The 23425-nt window shown below is 40.8% G+C and overlaps 1 protein-coding gene across 1 annotated transcript; it reads left to right on the top strand.

Annotated features, from left to right (window-relative positions):
- Nucleotides 1-2874: 2874 nt before the first annotated feature.
- LOC129829823 (proteoglycan 4-like) lies at nt 2875-18586 on the top strand. The gene is made up of 12 exons (XM_055891758.1): nt 2875-6161; nt 6539-6603; nt 6893-6974; nt 8872-9290; nt 10971-11150; nt 14450-14509; nt 15256-15285; nt 15396-15518; nt 16737-16778; nt 17309-17446; nt 18125-18331; nt 18533-18586. Exons 2-12 carry the CDS (start codon nt 6577-6579, stop codon nt 18584-18586), a joined length of 1362 nt encoding a protein of 453 aa, XP_055747733.1. The 5' UTR covers nt 2875-6161; nt 6539-6576.
- Nucleotides 18587-23425: the final 4839 nt, after the last annotated feature.

The raw sequence follows: 23425 nt of genomic DNA, 5'->3' as shown, positions 1-23425 counted from the left end.
TTCTCCATTCACCCAGCGGGTCAGACGCCGGGGACCAATCACACCAGGAATTCTCTTCAGGGATTTAACCTGAACACCTGTTGTCACCCCTGAAATGACTCCTTTGACTGGTGCTCTACTTCGAAGTTAAAAAAACAAAACTTCTGTTGTCTGGATTATTTTGAAGCTCACTGCAATCTTCCTCTGTTCTTCAGAAATACAATGCATCAAAATAAGACCACTCCTGGTCCCTCTGACAGACTCCACTTTTCCCAGCGCATACTTCAACATTTTTGACACCTCAAAGGGGTCTCCCACATATGCATCCTTACTCACCAAACACATCCCAACAAGAAGTGATTCATTATCATGCCTACAAGTATCCTCCAGTCCAATTTTAGACAATTTCCTTTTTGTTCCATTTTTCGATACGACTTTTGTCCATTCAGAACAATCATCTTCACCAACTTTGCTCGACGCGCTGAGTGATCAAACTTTTCATCCACTTCCACCATCTTTCCTCAATTGACACAGTCCCACCATTCTCATGTGCCCATCCACCTAGAGGATCTTGCATGAAATTAGTAATTAAATCTTTTTTTGCAGGCCAAATTGATAATCTAATTTTATGGCCTCATTTTAAAACCACAAAATGTATTGATAACTGTATTGTCCTGCAAATTATTTCTGAAAGCCAATTGAACTATATCTTCCAAGGGAATTACAAAGACTTATGGCACTAAAACTTGAATATGGAATGTTTTGCTTATAGCAAAGAGTTGCAAAAAGTGGGCTTAAGCATTTCTACATTTCCACTCATATGCCTACCAGAGTCACTGCATTCCAAAAGTACAATAACTCTACACGTGATTGGAGTAACCGGAACTTCTGCTCTGTAAATAATCAGAACAAACAGAACTGCTCCCAAGTTCAAATATTGGCAGAATGCATGAGTTGTCGAAAGGCAGCTACGGGCAACTTACTCAGATTTATTATAACAAAGATGAACATGGCAAATACAATTTATAAAGTTAATTTAAAATACATATATGTTAGCGTTTGTTAATATAACAAATAGCACAAGATCAATGTTATATACTATAAACAGCCCATTGATGATAAATGCATAGTTCAAGTGATGCTCCAGAGCTTTTGTATAATTTCAGCCAGGAGTTTTGAAAGTAGTGCTCACAAGCCAAAACCGGTCCCCAAATCATAAATATGTTACACATTTTTAAGTACTTGGGATCCCTGACTGCATCTTTAAATATTCCTTCTTTCATTTGAAATATCTTGGTGTCACGGCTGTCTTCTTCCTCCTCCTATGAGGAGGAATAGTTTGAAGGATCGGAGAACCAATATGCAGCGTGGTATGTGTTCATCTTGTTTTTAATAGAAAGAGAACACTTTGCGAAACCAATACAAAAACAATAAACGACGACCGTGAAGCTAAATAACAAATAGTGCTGACACTAAACACTACACATAGACAATCACCCACAACCCACAATACAAAACAGGATACAAAACGCAAAACACCTGTCTCTGATTGAGAACCATATCAGGCCAAACACATAGAAATAGACAAACCAGACATACAACATAGAATGCCCACTCAGACCACACCCTGACCAAACAAAACATAAAACATACAAAGCAAACTATGGTCAGGGCGTGACAGTACCCCCCCCCTCAAGGTGCGGTCTCCGGCCGCAAACCTAAACGTATAGGGGAGGGTCTGGGTGGGCATCTGTCCGTGGTGGCGGCTCCGGCGCGGGACGTGGACACCACTCCACCATAGTCATAACCCGCTTTGGTGGCGCCTCTGGAGCGGGGATCCTTGCAGCGGGTCCCGGACTGAAGACCATCCTAGAGGGCGCCACTGGACGGACGGGCAGCTCCGGACTGAGGGGCAGCTCCGGACTGAGGGGCAGCTCCGGACTGACGGGGGGCTCTGGCAGCTCCTGACTGGCGGGCGGCTCTGGCGGCTCCTGACTGGCGGCTCCTGACTGGCGGGCGGCTCTGGCGGCTCCTGACTGGCGGGCGGCTCTGGCAGCTCCTGACTTGCGGGCGGCTCTGGCGGCTCCTGACTGACGGACGGCTCTGGCGGCTCCTGACTGACGGACAGCTCTAGCGGCTCCTGACTGACGGGCGGCTCTGACTGCTCAGGACAGACGGGCGGCTCTGACGCCTCAGGACAGATGGGCGGCTCAGATGGCGCTGGACAGACGGGCAGCTCAGATGGCGCTGGGCAGACGGGCAGCTCAGACGGCGCTGGGCAGACGGGCAGCTCAGATGGCGCTGGGCAGACGGGCAGCTCAGACGGCGCTGGACAGACGGGCACACCTGTAGGGAGGAGACGGAGAGACAGCCTGGTGCGTGCGGCTGCCACAGGACCCACCAGGCTGGGGAGACCTACAGGAGGCTTGGTGTTAGGAGGAGGCACCTGAAGGACCGGGCTGTGGGGGAGCACTGGAGCTCTGGTGCGCAGTCTTGGCACCACTCCCCCAGGCTGGATACCTACTCTAGCCCGGGACCCTCCAGAGTGCAGGCACAGGTTGAACCGGGCTGTGGGTGAGGACTGGAGATCTAGTGCCTACTACGCGCACCTCTCCCTTAGGCTCCACTCCCACATTTGCCCGGCATGAGCGGAGCGCAGGCATAGGACGCACTGCACCCTCCCAGCTCCCCGGAGACACAGCACGCAGAGCCGGCGCAAGATACCCTGGACCGAAACGGCGTACCGGAGACCAGACACGCTGAGCAGGCACAATACGCCCTGGCTGGATGCCCACACTCACATGACACTTTCGGGGGGCTGCCCTATAGCGCACTGGGCTATGGACACGTACTGGCGACACCATGCGCTTAACCACATAACACGGTGCCTGACCAGTAACGCGCTGCTTATAATAAGCATGAGGAGTGAGCTCAGGTCTGCTACCTGGCTTAGCCACACTCCCCGTGTTACCCCCCCAAAATATTTTTTGGGGGCTGCCTCTCGTACCTGTCGCGCTGCCTTGCTGCCTCCTCATATCGCCCCCGCTCAGCTTTCGCTGCCTCCAGCTCTGCTTTGGGGCGGCGATATTCCCCAACCTGTACCCATGGTCCTTTCCCATCCAGAATCTCCTCCCAGGTCCAGGAGTCCTGCGATCGCTGCTGCCCGATACCACGCTGCTTGGTCCTTGGTTGGTGGGTGATTCTGTCACGGCTGTCTTCTTCCTCCTCGTCTGAGGAGGAAAAGTTTGAAGGATCGGAGAACCAATATGCAGCGTGGTATGTGTTCATCTTGTTTTTAATAGAAAGAGAACACTTTGCGAAACTAATACAAAAACAATAAACGACGACCGTGAAGCCTAAATAACAAATAGTGCTGACACTAAACACTACACATAGACAATCACCCACAACCCACAATACAAAACAGGCTACCTAAATATGGTTCCCAATCAGAGACAACGCAAAACACCTGTCTCTGATTGAGAACCATATCAGGCCAAACACATAGAAATAGACAAACCAGACATACAACATAGAATGCCCACTCAGATCACAAGCTGACCAAACAAAACATAAAACATACAAAGCAAACTATGGTCAGGGCGTGACACTTGGTTAGCTCTTACATAACGTTTTTTAATAGGGGTTGCATGAGGTCTCCTGTGTGCTGTTCAAAGCATGCCTTGCGGGATGTCAAAAATCATGTTCACAGTGCGACCACAGAGAAATCCATTATGCAAAGTGCACAAAATAAGAAAGCATCAAGGACTAATACAGCATACTCTACATCGGGTAATGCAATTTTTTCAGACCATAATTACTGTGTTAATTAACAAAGTTCATTCTTGCATGCTTTGGCTACAGTAGTGGGAGTGATTTGGCATGTCTCCAAGGAATTTAATTTAAGGACAATTGCCTTATTGTGGCAGGTCCATGGATGATGATCCACATTGATTAGCTTATAGAACCCTTTGTCTTGATTAACTCTTAGATGTTAATTCCCTTTATGGGGGGCTTTGAGCAGTTCCGGACCGGTTCTGACTGACATTTTGATCTACAAAGCGCTCTGTGAACGTCATAGGGTCCTGTTCCTTATAGTGTCAGAAAGCCCCATTGGTCTGCTCTCTGCTACCACTCTCTCATAGAGATGACTTGAAGTGTCAGGTTTCAGACCCCACATTTGCATAGGGAGTGACGTGTCAAATTATCTGGCCTATCCAGACAAATCTTTTATTTGCTCTTCCTCTGAGTGACATAGCCCAGTCTGGGAGACGGCTTATAAAAGGGGACAGTCTATCAAATCCAATAGTTGTGGTTTCATCTCGCTGTGATATTCAGCTGGATTTAGATCTCTCAACATGAAAATATACTAAATTGTGTCATAGAATTGAAAGAAGACCACCTTCTCCTGGTCACTGATGGACAAAATCACTTTCTGCTTAAAGCTGATGTTATAACAAGTCTGCACAATTTTGAATAGCGTCTCTGCATTGCTCAGTGGACATTTAGGAGAAAATTCTCAGTCTTCAGTTATATGACATAGTGCCAATATTGTACGGTTACTTAGTAGGATCGTATTAATTTTACAGTTATAAGAAAGGTTTAATCTTATAATAAGTTGCTTATAATTCGATTTTTACTATATTTAGAAAGCATTTAAGTCATTTCAGGCCTTATTACTCAACTTTTCTTGTAATTGTAACGACCTGGGTGTCGGGGGGGTGTGAAATCAGACGCAGGAACAGCAGAGCTTCAATGCGGTGATTTTTAATTTCCAACCGGCAAAACCAAAATGTCCAACACGGACTTACTGGGTGTCATAAACACCTGTTTACTAATACGGGAGACAGACCCAGTATACAACACAATACACCACTCCCGAAATCCACAGCTACAGACGAACAATCCCGCACAAATAAGCATACAGGCTGGCTGACTAATAAAGCCACACTAATTACCAATTAACTCAAACCAGGTGATACAAATAAACACATAAGGAGGGGGAGGAAAAAGAGTCAGTGGCAGCTAGTAGGCCGGTGACGACGACCGCCGAGCACCACCCGAACGGGAAGGAGAGCCTGCCTCGGTTGAAGTCGTGACAGTAATAGAAAAAACATCATAAATGATTTTTCATATTTTCATAAAATTTGTACTATGTATTTGACCTTGTGTCTTCAAAGGTGAGTACACCTAAGAAATTAATAACTTTTTTTTGACCAGAAATGTGAGTTCCTGACCTTTCTTAAACTATGTATCATTACCAGTTATTGTTTATGGCCATCTCATAAAAAAAGTTTGGGTATGTCTATTTAGGCGGAAATCTGAATCTTGCCGTCATTCAAAAGGTTAACAGTGATCCACTGTTAGGATCATTATACATAATATTATGTGATGTCATTGATCTAAATAAATCCAGCTTTCAGGCCAAATAAAAATCTCTACATGATCATAGATTTATTTGGTGATATGCTGTCAATTACATTTTAGTTAATTTTAAACGTTTGTTAATGATCATATTGGCCATTAAGTATTTTTTCTTCTGTCATATTAAGTCATTTAATCCAGTAGTATAAATAAAATTCTTTAAAATAAAGCTGTTTGTGCTGTATAACAACTTAATATCAAAGTATGTAGTCAGCATCATGTGTCAGGTATTTGGATTACTAGTAAACCACTAAGCAAATAAGCAATGCTTCCAATGGTTCCACATATCCTACATTCACATCCTGTTTCAATCCCAACCACACCTTAGGCATCATGAGTTTACCCCTCGCTGCAGTTTCTCATGGCCTCTTTGAGATGTACAGTATTGTCATCAAAATCTGTCTGACAAAGCAAAGCTGGTCACCATGTTCTTATTTGAACATTTTCAGAGAGAATTCAAGAGATTAGCATGAGTACATCAGAGATGCTCAAACAGTTGACAGAGTGTTTTTGCTGTGGTTGTGTGTTTGGTATTCGAATAGATCCCTTTTTGACGAGTAAGAGATAGCCCCACCCCTTTAAGAACAGGGCTAATCTCCTATGTGCATATTCTTAGTTGAGCAGGTTGCAAAGCAGCAAGTTGATCTCCAATTTGCTCCCACAAATTGCTGGAATACTACAGACAGATTGTAAACACACTACTTTCACAGCAGGGGTGTGCTATTGCTGCTATTACTTGCCATAGGATTTGGCACAAGGTAAGACATAGCCTCAAATACTTTTAGCTTTGAAATGCCATTGGTTTAGTATAGTCCATTCCTTCTCTATAGCTGTTTTTTTTAAAAGTTGTATAACTTATCTTTGCTTCAAATTATATTAATTTATATAAGATGAGTATCCTAGTTTATTGATATTTATAATCATCGCATTTGAATTCATCTAACTTTGTTGTTGTATTTGGAGACTATAGTATTGTGATACAAGAATGAAGTATCTCATTACAGCATTGATGTTACGAACATATGTTGCACACACACACACACACACACACACACACACACACACACACACACACACACACACACACACACACACACACACACACACACACACACACACACACACACACACACAGATAAACAGTTTCTTCTGCAGGTTTCAACTGCGATCAAGATGGGCAATGAGCATTCCAAAAACAAGGTATGTTTGATAATAGCCTGCTTTGACAACATGTATGTTTTACTTTGAATGTTGGAATACAGGGGAAAGAAGGCTGGTTGTGGCATTTTACACCCAATCGAAGTGTTTGCTGTCTAATAATAGTAGTTTCAAGTTTCAAGTTACAGGCAGTAATATATTAGAGATATTACGTGTGCACATGCATCTAATACTAATTGATGGTCCGTACAAAATGGAGTAACGATGAAAGTGATATGATGAAAACAATGATGACAAGAGTAGCTCATGTCAACCATCTTTTTTCTCATAGGCTGAGCAGGCTCCAGAAAAGCCCCTGCATGGAGGATTGAATGGCCATGCTGTAAGCATCTCATCCAATGGCCTGGAGAATGGTGTGTCTATGAGTGATTTGATAGCCATTTATCCTGTTGTCACCTGATTGTTACCCCATGATCAATAAGGCCCAAACTGTGGGCCCAACTGATTGCAACACCTCTGTCTATGATGTCTATCATGGTAACCAAGTTATTTATGTACTACTCCAATGGGATGACATGACACAAACACTATCCCTTGTAATCAATCTTGAATTGCTGGATTAGTCTGGATCAATTTCCAAGTCTCTCATAATTCTCTGTAAATACAGCCGTCTGTCAGTGCTATTGGGCGGTGTCCAATGTTAACTATAGGCGTAGCCTTCAACATAGAGGATGAACAGATGTTTGATCACTCCTTGTGTATATTGTCTCACTGGATCAACAGTTTTGTACAAGGATTTGCATGCCAAGTACATATGTATTTTCTTTAAGGGCGATAATATTGATATTTTGCCATCTATTCACTAGCAAGTGAGCAGCTAAAGCCACTGTTTCCAGACTGTGTTTGTTTCACACGACTAGCCTGTGTGTCCCCAGTAGCACGTTAGTTTTACATAGAGCACAAGGAAAGGTTTTGCTTGCATTTAGCTTAGGCTAATGAGCCTAGCACTGCATTGATTAGTCATAGAGGTAGTATCATTAGGAAACTCCTTTGGTAAAGTTGCATACCATTTCCTACACCCTCCCATGTTCTACTGAATTACATGTTGGGAACTAAGATTAATCATATGTATCCTCTTAGATGTAAATTCCCCTGTTTTGGGGACCTTCTTATTTTTTTTATTTTTTAAATTGAACCTTAATTTAACTATGCAAGTCAGTTAAGAAAAAAATGTATTTACAATGATGGCCTAACCCGTCCGAAACCTAACCCGGACGACGCTGGGCCAATTGTGCGCCGCCCTATGGGACTCCCAATCACCACCAGTGTGGTTCTGGTACCGGTTCCGATCGACATTTTTCGCTTATAAATCGATCCGTGGACACAGTAGATCGAAATGGCTTTCATTCAGCGATTTCCCCGATTCCCACCGACACAGTAGTATTTTTTTCTGTGCATATGTGACGTAGGATATGACATTTGAAACCCCTTGAAGCTGGGTTATGCCTCCTACCATTTCATTCGCACTTCCGACTGTCCATCAACTCCTGGCTGAACCCTACATCAAAGCACATAAATGCCTGCAATCGTTACGTCGTAGCGCAGCAGGAGAGAGTGATTTATTCACAGTAGCACATTCAGAGATCGATTTATAGCCATTCATCGAAAATAATTTATAGATTTTACAAAAAAACACCTGTCATAGACAGACAAGATTAATGAAAGGCAAGCTCATGAGTGTTCGGGAAGCCAATCTAGAGCTCTGTGAGACATTCACAGTAATGGAGGGAGACGTTTTGATCAAGAGAGAACTATAGAAAATATGCACAATTTCTCTAACATTAAACATACAAATTTGTATTTTTCCAGTTAGTTATAAGGAATGTGAAATTTTATAGTTAGTCATTTTATAATTTGATTATGCTATATTTAGAAAGCATATAAGTAATTTCAAGCGTTATTCATACAGTTTTGTTGATATAAATATTTCATATTTTTCATATTTTTATCATATTTGTACTGTGTCCTTGAGCAGTTTATTAAAATAAATACCAGAAAGCTGAGATGTTAACCTTTCTTTCAGTATGCAGCATTACTAGTTATTGTTTATGGCCCTCATGATAAATAATTACTTTTGGGGATTACATAGATTACATTTTCAATTATGTTTAGGTACATTTAACTGGCTAATTTCCATTACCGGACATTAAAAAGATAATAGTCAGGTATTACATGATGCCTGTGTACAAAGGATGAATCATATCAAATAACTTTCTTTGTCACACCAACTAATTGACTTATATCTTGCAGTTACCAGTGAAGCAGCTGTGGAGCAGAACAGTATGCCTCCCTCACTGCCTCCCTCTGAAGAGTCAGGTATAGTGGAGGCAGATGGCAGTGGTCTTGGGCCTGTGGTGGTGGAACAGAAGTCTGCCATCAAGAAGGTTCCAGAAGTGGAACCAGAGATACAGAACGCTAAGACTCAAAACACACCGGAACCGGAACTGGAACCAGCCACCCAAGAGAAGGAAGAGCCCAAGAACAGTACGAAAGAAAAAGTGAACATCTTTGAAAATCTGTTCAAGAAGAAAGCTAAGCCTCAACCCACCCCCAACCCGGATCCAGCCCTGGAAAAGGAGGAGCCCATAAAGGAGAAGATTGTAGAGGAGATTGAAAGTTCTGCGGAAGATCAGAAAGTCCCTGTGGCTGTGACCGATGGGATCCAAGCTGTAAGTATCTAATCAGTGATTATTGGGTTGGCATTAGTTCCATTTCAGTTTCACTCAGTGTACTGATAATTAATTAATGATCATCAGCTCCTAACTTGAGATTTTTACATATTGAAATCAAAATGATTTTGGTTATTCTAATGTAGTTAACTACGGATATAGCCACTGTCATGTGAGGTGTACTGTGAATTGGTAACATTGATTTTTAGTAATATTGCATCTGTTGCGAGAAAAATTCACAGGTCATTCTTCACTTTCCAGTGTATAACAAAGCCTATTACAGATCTAACAAACATCCCCGTTGATTCTTATTATAAAGGAGACAAAAAAAGGCATAATTTCCTTGCAATCATCCATTGAACTGGATTGGAAAATATTGATGGCCTCATATTTGTTTCCAATGCAACTTCCATTACTGTCTGATTTTCTTGTGGCAGATGCCATTAAAATTGCCACTGAAACCACTGAAGAGCAGCCAGAAACCACTGAAGCTCACCCAGAAACCACTGAAGAGCAACCTAAGGACAAGAGTGTCAGCCCACCTGAAGAAGAGCCTATGGAGGATAGTGTCAGCCCACCTGAGAAGGAGACAACAGAACTGGCAATTGGTGAAGAAGTCACAGAGGATAAAACTTTAGAGGAGAGCACTGCACCTGAAGACGAGCTGGAAGACATTGCAAATGTTAATGAAGATACAGCTGCTGTAGAGTCAGCAATGTTTGAAAAACTTGAATCTAGCCCCATAAGTACTGTAGAGCCAAAGGTGAAGAGTGTCAGCCAACCTGAACAAGAGCCTGAGAGTGTAAGCCCACCTGAAATGGCTGAAGAACTAGAAGAATTGAAAGAACTTCTTGAAGATGTAGCTTCTATAGAGTCAGAGGAACCTTAATCCAGCCCACCCAAATTAAGAAAGCTGCCACTATCCTTACTTGGTGTCACGCCCTGACCGTAGATTGCTTTGTATGTTTCTATTTTTAGTTTGGTCAGGGTGTGATATGGGTGGGTATTCTATGTTGTAGGTCTAGGTTTTCTGTTTCTATGTGTTTGGCCTGGTATGGTTCTCAATCAGAGGTAGCTGTCTATCGTTGTCTCTGATTGAGAGCCATACTTAGGTATCCTGTTTTCCCGCTTGTGTTTGTGGGTGGTTATTTTCTGTTTAGTGTTTGTCGTCACCTTTCAGAACTGTTCGTTTGTCGTGTTGTTGTTTTGTTAGTGTTCATATTTATTAAAGAAACGTATTTATGAATACTTACCACGCTGCACCTTGGTCCTCTTCACCTTCTCCCGACGACAATCGTTACACTTGGTGTTGCAGAATGATATTACTCTAAGTCATATTACTGTAAGGAATATTCAAATAAAATAAAATTTCATCAGATAAGAATGGGGGATTTCCTTACAATATCAACATAACACAAAACAAACAAGATATTTGAGTTTGCTGACATTTCTCAGAGCAAAAGAGACAGAAGTCTCCAACATTGCTGAATATCAATGAGTGTGGGTGGAACCAAGCATTAATAAAAGGATGATTGTTGATGGTGCCTCGAGTAGGCAGAGGCATGGTTGGAATTGTGCTTCAATCTCAATGCTGCGTCTAACAGACTCCTTGCTAGCGTATCAGCTTCATTGCTAAAACACTCACATTTCTGAGGGTTCATTCTTCGCGGTTGTCTATAGGAGCCACTTGCTGAGGTAAAGGAGGATACAGGGACTTCAAAGGAGCGTCCCAACCCTAGTCCAGAGGCAGAGGAGGTCAAAAGCCCCAAAATTGCTGAGGAAAGCAGTCACATTCAGGAAAACCAAGAGGGAGAGAGTCAAACAGAAGATAATCCAGTTATGAACTTCTTCAAAACACTAGTAAGTAGAATTTTTCTTTTGATATTATTTGTATTGTTTAAAGAGTTGTTTTAACAGTAAGGTCCATAAGTGAATAGATATGCACAAAATATTTGATATATTTGCCTCATGTTTGTTTTAAAATATGTCTAAAAGTGACACTACCTCATACATCTGTAAATTTATTTTGATAAAAAATTGTTTCAAGCCTTTGTAAAAGTCCAACTGTGAAACCACTACAAACACTATTGAAGAACCATCATTTATTTGGTATGGAAAAGAAAGGTTGCCATACTGTCATAATTCCAAATATGCCTCTGAATAGCAAAACATTTAGCCTAATGCTTGATTATGGATTGGTAATCCTAATCTTCTGTTGTGAAGTAGGGACCACAGATAATTAAATGAGAAAACAGTGGTCCGTCAGTGATGTCATTGTATTTTACGACTGTATAGGGCTGTCAGTGATCATTGTGTGTGAAAATATGTGTAGAGGCAGCATGAGGGCGTCTCTGAGAAAGAGTGACCACGTCTTGAAGGAATGATTACACAGGCAGCTATTGTCATTTCTCTTCATCATGCCTTCTTTTGGAATCATGCCTCCATAAAGAGTTAACATAGCCCCAGCCCCATGTTAATCAAATCCTTTGAACATACGGGAATGTGGTGGTCTTTTGTTCAGCCTATAGTGTGAGCTCACAAGGGAGGCCTGTGCCATTGGAAGTTGAGATGCATGAAAATATAGCGAGGGAAGGCCTATGCCATCCCCAGAGCACAATGGCCATCCCAGTGAGAGAGCATGTACTGTATGTGCTTTGCCAGGGACTTCTTTGTGTGCCATCAGTTAGACAACCGTAGATGTCAATGGCTACAGTGCCTTCTGAAAGTATTCATACCCCTTGTCTGATTCCACATTTTGTTGTTACAGCCTGAATTCAAAATGGATTAAATTGATTTTTGTGTTTTTTCTCACCCATCTACACACAATAGCTTATATTGACAAAGTGAAAACATGCTTTTAGAAATGTTTGCAAATGTATTGCAAATGAAATACAGAAATATCTTATTTACATAAGTATTCACACCCCTGGGTCAATACATGTTAGAATCACCTTTGGTAGTGATTCAAACTGTTAGTCTTTCTGGGTAAGTCTCTAAGTGCTTTGCACACCTGGATTGTACAATATTTGCCCATTATTCTTTGCAAAATTCTTCAAGCTCTGTCAAATTGGTTGTTAATCATTGCTAGACAACCATTTTCAAGTCTTGACATAGAGTTTCAAGCAGATTTAAGTCAAAACTGTCCACTCAGGAACATTCAGTTTCTTCTTGCTAAGCAACTCCAGTGTAGATTTGGCCTTGTGTTTTAGGTTATTGTTCTGCTGAAAGGAGAATTCATCTCCCTGTCTGGTGGAAAGCTGACTGAACCAGGTTTTTGTCTAGGATTTTGCTTAGCTCCATTCCATTTTTTATCTTGAAAAACTCCCCAGTCCTTAACGATTACACGCACACCCATAAGATGATGCATCCACCACTATGCTTGAAAATATGGAGTGTGGTACTCAGTAATGTGTTGTATTGGATTTGCCCTAAACATAACACTTTGTATTCAGGACAAAAAGTTAATTTCTTTGCCATATTTTGCAGTATTACTTTAGTGCCTTGTAGAAAACAGGATGCATGTTTTGGAATATTTTTCTTCTGTACAGGCTTCCTTCTTTTCACTCTGTCATTTAGGTAAGTATTGTGGAGTAACTACAATGTTGTTGATCCATCCTCAGTTTTCTCCTATCACAGCCATTAAACTCTGTAACTGTTTTAAAGTCACCATTGGCCTCATGGTGAAATCCCTGAGCGGTTTCCTTCTTCTCTGGTAAACGAGTTAGGAAAGACGCCTGTATCTTTGTTGTGACTGGGTGTATGGATACACCATCCGAAGTGTAATTAATAACTTCACCATGCTCAAAGGGATATTCAATGTCTGCTTTTTTACCCATCTACCAATAGGTGCCCTTCTTTGCGAGGCATTGGAAAACCTCCCATGTCTTTGTGGTTGAATCTGTGTTTGAAATTCACTGCTCAACTGAAGGACCTTACAGATAATTGTATCTGTTGGGTACAGAGATGAGGTAGTCATTCAAAAATCACATTAAACACTAGTATTGCACAAAGAGTGAGTCCATGCAACTTATGTGACTTGTGAAGTACATTTTTACCCCTTAAATTATTTAGGCTTGCCATAACAAAGGGGTTGAATACTTATTGACTCAAAACATTTCAGCTTTTCATTTTTTATTAATCAAAATGTGTACAAACATAATTCCACATTGACATTATGGGGTATTGTATGTAAGCCAGTGACAAAGACATCTCAATGTAATCCATTTTAAATTCAGGCTCTAACACAACAAAATGTGGATAAAGACCAGGGGTGTGAATACCGTCTGAAGGCACTGTATATGACTAACTGAAAGACATCTGTCCTATGAAAATAGTAATTTCACTGTTCCCTGTGACTGTAACTCTCTTAAAATACTTTGATATTGCTGCTATCTACTGTAGGTATTACACTTAATTTGAAATATTTTTATGAAACATCACGATACACTTAAATGCTAGATTTGTTTTATAGGAAACAAAAGGTAGCTAACAATTTTGCCTGCCATCCAAGATTGTACACAGACACTCAATAAACACTGAGTATACAAAACATGAAGAACTTCTCTTTCCATGACACAGACTGACCAGGTGAATCCAGGTGAAAGCTATGATCCCTTATTGATGTCACTTGTTAAATCCACTTCAATCAGTGTAGATGAAGGGAAGGAGACAGGTTAAATAAGGATTTCTAAGCCTTTAGACAATTGAGACATGGATTGTGTATGTCATAAGGTGAATGCACCAATTTGTAAGTCGCTCTGGATAAGAGCGTCTGCTAAATGACTTAAATGTAAATGTGTATGTGTGCTATACAGAGGGTGAATGGGCAAGACAAAATATTTAAGTGCCTTTGAACTCGATATGGTAGGAGGTACCAGGAGCACTGGTTTGTGTCAAGAACTGCAACGCTGCTGGGTTTTTCATGCTCAACAGTTTCCTGTGTGTATCAAGAATGGTCCACCACCCAAAGGACATCCAGCCGACTTGACGCAACTGTGGGAGAGGAGGTATTTGGTATTTGGTATTTTATTAGGATCCCCATTAGATGTTGAAAAAGCAGCAGCTACTCTAAGGAAGGGAGGGGGGGTGGGGTTCAACTCAATATTAGGAAGCTGTTCCTAATGTTTGGTATACTCAGTATATGTCTGCGTGTTACCTAGGTGACTCCCACAAAAAAAAACAAGCTAGAAACAGCCACCCCTGATGTTGCAAAAGACCAGGTAAGCATGTATTTTTATTTGAAACAATACATTATACAAAAACACTAAATCCAATTTAATACAGATACAGTTATGCACAGAGTGTACTTAGTATACTGTATAGTCTACATGTAATGCTATGCAATTATGTGCCTTTGGTAAAGTCATCTAAAATAATAATGAAAGCTTTTCATGACGCAGCCTTACTTTACTTTACTGCTTACACCAACAAAGATGAAAAGTAACAAGTGAAAGACATCTCACTCTTACCACTTATCATCTTCATCCCATTGGTAACATAAGGCCTCATTCAACATTGCCGCTGTTAGCATTTACACTTGAATTCTATTCTGTTCCAGTAGCAACATATTAACCTACATTGAGAGGCTATTGGATGACTGTGATTGTGACTGTTATTGAATTCCTCAGGAAAAAAAATTATGAATTCAATCATTCAAAATAATTACATTTAATCCCAATTAAGTTAAACAAGTCAATGATTCTTGAACCTAAAACAAGTAGTTAGTAGTGTCAGTAGTCGTAATTGGCATACATCTTCTGCTGAAGGCCAAACGCAGCTGAGAAGACCTGTGCAGGTCAAGGGGCACCTTCCTCAGCTGTGAAGCCTGTTGCAAAAGATGCCACTGCAGGTCCTCTAAGCAAGCTATTTAGACAGAAGATATATGATCTCTTCACGGAACCAGAATGGTGATTGTTCTCCTTTTTACCAGCACTAACTATTGTTTGTTGTTACCAAACATTAACAGAAAGAGGCCCAACCAACAACAACAACTACTGTGAGTACTAACTAAATAAAGAAACATAAATAAATCATGTTTTGTGAGCTATTAACTAGATGTCGGTGATCAACTATTCCTATTTTCCATTGCGTGTCTCTCTTGAATAGGCTGCACAACTAGTGGATGCTCCAGCAACAGCCAAAGGAGGAATGTCAATCCCACCATCCCCACCTGCAGCCCCAGCCCCAGCCCCACCCGCAGCCCCACCCGCAGCCCCAGCCCCAGCCCCAGCCCCAGCCCCAGCCCCAGCCCCAGCCCCAGCCCCAGCCCCAGCCCCAGCCCCACCTAAGATGGAGGTTAAAGCAGAACTAGCTGCCAAACCTGTGACCAACACACCAAAAGAAGACCCAAAGGGTGCTGCCAAAGAACCAGAGGCCGCCAAGCCGAAATCTGACCGCCCGTTCAGCAGACTTTTCAGCAGAAAGGTAAGGCAACTCCTGTAGTACAAGACACATGGAAGCATTCTTTGGCAGCAGATAATATTTTGTAAAAGAGAACATAAAACATAAATGTGTGTCAGATTGTAACAGTTTGATGTGAATTTGAGGCACTGATAGGCCTCAAGTCTAAAATCAAGGTTAAGTCAACAAGTGGAGCCAGAGCCCCTGCCAAGCCTGCTGCAGCGGTATGACAATACAACATTCAGCCATTTTGAAGCTAACAGAGTTAAGCTCACTGTGACATCCTTCCTTTCATTTAACTGTATTCAAATCATTGCATCTTGTGGGTACAAGATCTACATCATACAGACTGCTGCCCTTTCTCTTGAGCATAGCATCAATACAGATACCAAACAGAACAGTCTCTCAGAGCATTCCTGTAAATCTATCCTGATACTTCCAGTGACATATTGTGACATTTCATGGAGTTTTATTGCTTATGTTTTTCTCAATGTGGAATCAACACACTTTAGATAGTGCTGCATTTAGCTGGACTGATGGCATGACTTGTGGAGAATGGGCTGAGGTCTGCATCTATTCATTCATCATCTGTGAACATAAATAGCATAACAGCATCCCAAACAACATCGGAAATCCAACAAAATCTAATTCAGTCATTTTAACCCAAAGAAACAGCAGACCAAGTATTAATTTCATACAGAAAGTGAATTACATTTTCATTCTGATTGTATGTGTTCATACAGAAAGTGAATTAGATTTTCATTCTGACTGTATGTGTTCATACAGAAAGTGAATTAGATTTTCATTCTGACTGTATGTGTTCATACAGAAACTGAATTAGATTTTCATTCTGACTGTATGTGTTCATACAGAAACTGAATTAGATTTTCATTCTGACTGTATGCGTGCATGTGCGACTTTGTGTCTTTATTTGTGTGGTGAACTGTGCTTCTACACACCTATCCGTGCCTTGCCATGCAGGCCATACAGTAGAAGGTCTAGTTATATGGCACATGTTCAGATTAACATCGTTCTGCTCTTCTGTAGACGGTGGAACCAGTGGAGCCACAGCCGGTTGTGGAAGTACAGGTAAATGGAGAGAACTCTTGGCATACTCCATCCTCACATGCCATCTTTGTCTCTTTCTGTCTGATTGCATGGTGAAAATGGGTGTTCACGCTATCAGTTACAGAGGAGGCTGGTGGGAGGAGCTATAAGAGGACAGGTTCATTGTAATGCCTGGAATGGAATCAATGGAATGGAGTCAAATACGTTGTTTCCATGTGTTTGTGTTTGGTACCATTCCAGTGACTCCATTCCATCCATTACAATGAGCACATCCTCCCATAGCTCCTCTCACCAGCTTCCTCTGATCAGTTACAAGTTGTTTCATTCATCTCAGCAATAAAGTGGCCCTAAAGGGCAAACTACATAATATCTATTTTACAGTACCAGTTTTGGTACCTGAGTTGAGATTTTTATCACCCTCTTATCTCTTTCAGTGGGTTATTTTCTGGTTCTTCCAGGTGGTGGACTCTTGTTTCTCATGGGCTCTTACACCTTCCTTAATCCTGACAATGGTTTATAATTTAGTTTTCTCTTTTGCTGTTTCGGTAAAGAATGTAGACTTCTCAAAGATGGCCACTCTGGAGGCCTCTGCCACACTAGAACCACCACCACCTGCACCGGAGGAAGAGAAGACACCTGCTGCCCCCAAAGCCTCTCCTTTCACTTCCTTTTCTCTTTTCAAGACCAAGGTAAGGCAGACATTTTACTCAGATCTTATTTTGGTTCTCAACGGGAACTACTCATGAAATGTAATTTTGGAAATACAAGAAAATGTGTAAATGTGATAAACAATAACAGAATGGTGTGATAATTTGAGGACCTGCTAAACCAAATGGCCTCAAAAGCCCAGACAGCTTCAACAAGTGGAGTCCGACTCCTCAAGAAACCTTTCAAAGGGCTAAATGACAATACTTGCCAGCCAGTGTGAAATTAACAAGAGAGATCTCACTGAGTTCAGCTTATGCTATGCTGGTACTACCATGTTGAAGTATCCTGCACAAATAATGAAATATCCTCCATAAATAATGAACATTATTTGGTACAGCAATTGATATGTTGCATACACATGATAGCGAAAACAGCTGGTAGTGATACTTTCTAATTTCTCATCATTTTATGATATTTACCAGCCAGAGCAATGCTCCCATTTATGTAGTCATTCCATTATACAGCCACTCTTTAATTGCATCAGTTGTGCTCTTGTATTGTGCTAGTCAGTGTGTTTAATGTGCGTGCTCAGCTTTTTTAACTGGTGAGAGCAAGGAGGCAACATCATATTGGAAGCCCAATGGCTTTAAGAGGAACATTAAATGACGCAAATTATACTTTGAAATTGATCTCTTGATTATTTGTCATAATTCAATCAGCCAGCTGTGCCGAAAAAGGAAGTCCCTGCCCCAGCTGCAGAAGCGGTAGCTGGCCCAAGTGTAGCCAAGGATGAACCAAAGGTCCCAGAGGACCCTGCTGTGGACAGCAAGCCCTTATCCGGGCCCTCCGAGGTTATGGAGAATTCCCCCGTCCTCCCTAAGAGACTGGAGAAGAGGAACTCCATCCACTTGTTCTTTAAAAACCTGGTAGGCTGAATTTGTGATCCCTCTCAGTTAAATTTGCAACCATTAGATGGCCTCGGCAACTCCCTATGACTATCAACTATACTTCACTATGAAATGTCATTGTTTGCTTTGGGCAAAGTAATGTGAGGGAAGCAAATGTAGGTTCTTACATGCAGTTGGAGCTATATTGATAAGCGAAATGACCCTTCCCTTTCCTTGCAGGGCAAACGCCAGTCAGATGCAGGAGTACAAACAGAACCAGAGAAGACCAAATAAAACGGAAACACCCTTTCAAACTTCACATGCCATATCTGGAAATGAACTTTTGATTTGTTAGATACATTATGTTTCTGATCACACTATTGAAGGGATGATGGTAAGAGCAAGTGGTTTGAGGGAGAGAGGTGGACTGGTCTGTTCTAGTCTAATCTGTGTGGATGATTTCAGAGAATTGTTCTTTGTGGAGGAAGTAAAATATATGTTCTGGTTTAAAGGCTTGATAGGTAGAGAAAAGTTTTTTTTAACCTATACTGAGAGCAAAATCCCTTTTCTATACAGTATTTACCCTTCTTTTAACATACATGTCAAACTCATTCCACAGAGGGCTGAGTGTCTGCGGGTTTTTGCTCCTCCCTTGATTGATTAATTAAGGTCACTAATTAGTAAAGAACTCCCCTCACCTGGTTGTCTAAGGTCTTAAAAACGAAACACCCGCAAACACTAAGCCCTTCATGGAATGAGTTTGACACCCCTGCTTTGACATATTAATATGTGTAAGGATCTAATGCAAATATTGTGTTTAGCATATTATTTTCCCTCTTCATATACACATTTTACTAGTCTGAAAATAACTTGTGGAGTGCAAACAATGGTTTCAGATACATTCATAGGACGTCTTGGAGAAGAGATGCATAAGCTTAGCTTGGGATAGAGAGCTAGTAATGGAATATACTTAAAATTTAATGGAGGAGTTGGTGAAATGGTGGATATTCCTGCCAAGATGTTTTTATTTAGGCTAGACACATGCAATTTACAATGTACGCTTTAAACTTAGCAGGAACTGTACACGGATGCAAATATATGCCAAACACTAAATTACAATTTATGATTATAATCATACACCAGGGGACCTCACAATCAAACTACAGAGATCATCTGGTAGTCTATATAGCTAACTGCACAGTCATGAATCATATTTGATTAACGTTTCACTGAAGTATAAAGGTTTGTTCTAATTTGAGTGCACTGCTTTACATGTGTGTGCCTGTTTGAATGCAGATGTTATAATCTTGGGGATCTTGTCTGTTAATTTCTGCATCTATAATTTGATAAACTGGATCTGAAAGTAGAATATTTATTGTGACAACAATTTCCGAATCATGAAAACCTGCAATGGGGTATATGGGGGGGTTCTACTGAGCTAACATATGGCATTTTTTAAAGATCATACCATGGATTCTTTAGCTATTTAATTTTTAATTTAGGTAAAATATTGAATTTGGCCTTTAATGCTACAGCCTATAGAAATGCATTGAATAACACATTCATAAATGGCAAAACAGAGAGTACAAAAATAAATAATAAGGAATACGTTTTTGAAGTGTCTGTCCTATATCTAGAAGATGTAATAAAGTTTAGAATTTACACATATTTAACCCATTTTTGGGGGTTTCACAAAACTACTTCTATATTTTTTATTATTATGTTAATTAGATTGACGCACGGGTGCGTTGATTGACTTTTAGGGGGTATTTAAAGCTATTTTTTCTGTAACTGTTTAAGAGAATAAATGTATACAATTATTTGTTTTCTTGTTTTCTATCTCACAATTTCGGCCAAAAGTTATCAGTATAGGGAAATATGAAAACATATTTAGAGTGAAATTAAATGTCCCTGTAATATATTGATTTAACGTTATCAAACAGGACTATCAAGTGCTGCAATAACTGAAAAAGACATGACCCAACAAGTTTATCAACACATCTTGTATTCCCGAAGTAGGGAGTCAAGCTGTTTTTAGCTATGTTAGAAGTAGGGAGCCAAGCTGTCTCAGCTATGTTAGAAGACCACACCTCGTTAAAAACAAACACTAAACAGCACCCCTGCTAATTACCCAAACAACTTGGCTTTGATTGTTATGCCAATGGTCAGGCATTCATGTTAGATGAGAAGAAAGGAGAGCTTTTAAATAGTATGAAAAATCCACACAGGCAAATTATTTTACCAGCTGATCTGAGGGATTGTAAGCCTGCCTGTGATAAAGGAGTGACTCTAATCTTTTTATAGTATCCTTATATTAATTTGTGTGTTGATTCATAGCAGAGTTTGCATCATGGAGTCCTCTGTCTGTGGAGGAATGTGTTTTAGATGGCTGTGTCTGAGATCATACACCTTTAAGTGATGAGCCGATGTGCCTGAAGGCGTAACTCATACTGCTCCTTTGTTAACTGAAGCACTGTTATACTTGCATTACCCCCTGTAATCACTGTGATCAGTTCAAATTGTGCATCAAAGTCATTTCCCAAGAAGTGGCCGGGAAAAAGACAGGAAGGGAGCAATGCTACGGGTATGGTAGTAACAGAGGGTTATTTGGTCCATTGTCTGTCCTTTTCCCCTTGCGGATCATTTCAATTTAATATGCAATATCACATTTTGCTCTGACAGTAACCATATAATACTAATGTGTCTGAGAGAAGTGAGTTAAATTGTATTATCTTCGGAAGAGCTGAAGTAAATGGTAGCACATGATGGACCAGGATTAAAACAGCAGCTGGGTTGTTCCACTACTTCTGCCTATTTTGAGAAGTGTAACTTGGTAAAAAATAAATAAAAACATTTGATTTCAGCTAATGTTTATATTTTCATAAAGAGCACATGTTCAATGCAATAAAAACACATTCTCCCATCTCAAGAGGTTTAATAAAACAATTAATATAGTAATTGCCAAATAAAGGGTTGACCGTAACAGGGTTGACCATAACAGGGTTGATGATTAAGTGAGAATGCTCAGTTTTCCACCACAAAACACCAGAAAATGGTCAAAAAGAGTACACCAGCTCACCTGATTACACTATGATTTGACTTTTAGATGTTCAATGTTTCTTTTGAAAAACAACTTCTGAAACGAGAGTTCAGTTCACGTAACAAGGTTGACCGTGAAATGAGGGACAGACATGAATTAATCTCTAAATACATTAAATAAATCAGCATTTGTTAAAGCAACAAAATAACTAGGTCTTTACAGTGATGTTCAAAACTTGGAGAAATGTAGGGGTAAGTAGATTAAAATCTTCCTAGAAGTCACAGAGGTTGCATGGAGGGACATGTCAAAATTTGGATATTTTGACACTTTTTGCAAGCCTTTATTCATATAAAAAATCTGAATGATTGAATTATCCATGTGGTCTATATTAAAGGGGACTTCATTTAATATAACATGCTTTTAAACTTCTATATTGGCCCACAATTTCTACTTAAAATATCCAAGGGACGCAAAAGACCCTCATTTTGTGGAGGGCCTTTTTCAAAAAATGTGCTTTGACTAATGAGTTCAAATCAGACAGACAGTTATGAAGAGTCATAGACTTTATGATAATGCATTCACTGACTGATACATCTGAACTTACTTTGACTTCACTTTTGTGACAGTATAAACACTCTGGAATATGTCTAATGCCAGATGTTTCATAGTCATATTCATAGTGAATCATTATGCCACTACAACAGGTAGAATGTTCCTACACTCCACAATTGTTGAGGTGCTTCTGCAGAAGACAAGAAGGGTGCAGCATAGCAACATGGCTAGAAACCTCAGTTTGAACGTTGTGCAATAGGAAGATTTAACCATAATAACTCCTAGTTAAGAAACTGTCATCCTCCTCCAGAATCGATGATCTATGACAATGCTGGTTCAGTTGATCACAGGACAGTAAGTGTGAGTGTGTGAATGAATGCAGACCACACAGCGCGGAGTACCAAGAGGGGGTAGGATTCTTTTGAGTTGAGTTGCTGATCTTGTTGGTTTGAGGGGCTGGGTAGACATGGCTAACAACCTTTTTTAGATTGTTGTTGACCTTGAAGCTCATGAAGTGTAATAACTTTCCCAGTATTTAGTAGTGTAAATCTATGGGTCTCATCCTCTTATAATATCAAGTCCTTTCTGGCTTTGCAGATTAAAGTGATCAATCGAAGGTCCATATTCCCATGAATATAACATACAATACATGACTTTCATAAGGAAATGTGTTTTGGGTGTATACTGCAATACAGGAAAGAATAACTGTATTTCCGAGCAGCGAATGCGTTAGAAGACGACAGTCAACACAAAATAAAAATGTCTCTATGAAGCAGATGTAGAATAAAACAAATCTTGATCTTGACCAGTTTAGAATATTACAACTATAAGAAGGATTGTACCTTAGGTTGTAAGAATGTTTATCCTTCTTAAATGCCTACAATTGATGATGAAAACGTCTTTCAGATGGAGCAGCAGTATGGTTATTGTTACGGCTCTCGTCGAAAGGAGTGGACACAAGCGCAGCGTGGAAAGTGTTCATGATTTTTATTATCAAAAAACACCCAAACAAAATAACTAAAGTGAAAACGAAAGTGCACAGTTCTGTCAGGTACAGACACAAAACAGAAAACAAGATCCCACAACTGAAGGTGGGAAAAAGGGCTGCCTAGGTATGATCCCCAATCAGAGACAACGATAGACAGCTGCCTCTGATTGGGAACCATACCCGGCCAACAAAGAAATATACAAACTAGAATGCCCACCCCAATCACACCCTGACCTAACCAAATAGAGAAATAAAAAGACTCTAAGGTCAGGGCGTGACAGTACCCCCCCCCAAAGGTGCGGACTCCGGCCGCAAAACCTGACTCAATAGGGGAGGGTCGGGACGTAGCCCCTGCTCCGTACGCTGATCCCGTGGAAGCGGACCGTGGATCGTCGCCGGAGACTCCGGACCGTGGATCGTTGCCTGAGGAACCGGACAGTGGATCGTTGCTGGAGGCTCTGGACTGCAGATCATCGCCGGAGGCTCTGGACTGGGAACCCCCGCTGGAGGCTCCGGACCATGGATCATCACTGGAGGCTTCGTGCCATGGATT

This window comes from Salvelinus fontinalis, chromosome 31, assembly GCF_029448725.1.
Source record: "Salvelinus fontinalis isolate EN_2023a chromosome 31, ASM2944872v1, whole genome shotgun sequence".
Classification (NCBI taxonomy): Eukaryota; Metazoa; Chordata; class Actinopteri; order Salmoniformes; family Salmonidae; genus Salvelinus; species Salvelinus fontinalis.
Note: the sequence above shows the minus strand (reverse complement) of the source record. Positions and strands in the feature narration are given on the sequence as shown.

Bases quoted from the DNA above. Each gene is read 5' to 3' on its own strand.
- LOC129829823 (XM_055891758.1), top strand. From the start codon at position 6,577: ATGGGCAATGAGCATTCCAAAAACAAG. The intron at 9,291-10,970 runs GTAAGTATCTAA...GGTTGTCTATAG, and splicing joins TGACCGATGGGATCCAAGCT to GAGCCACTTGCTGAGGTAAA. The intron at 15,519-16,736 runs GCCCCAGCCCCA...GCTCTTCTGTAG, and splicing joins CAGCCCCAGCCCCAGCCCCA to ACGGTGGAACCAGTGGAGCC.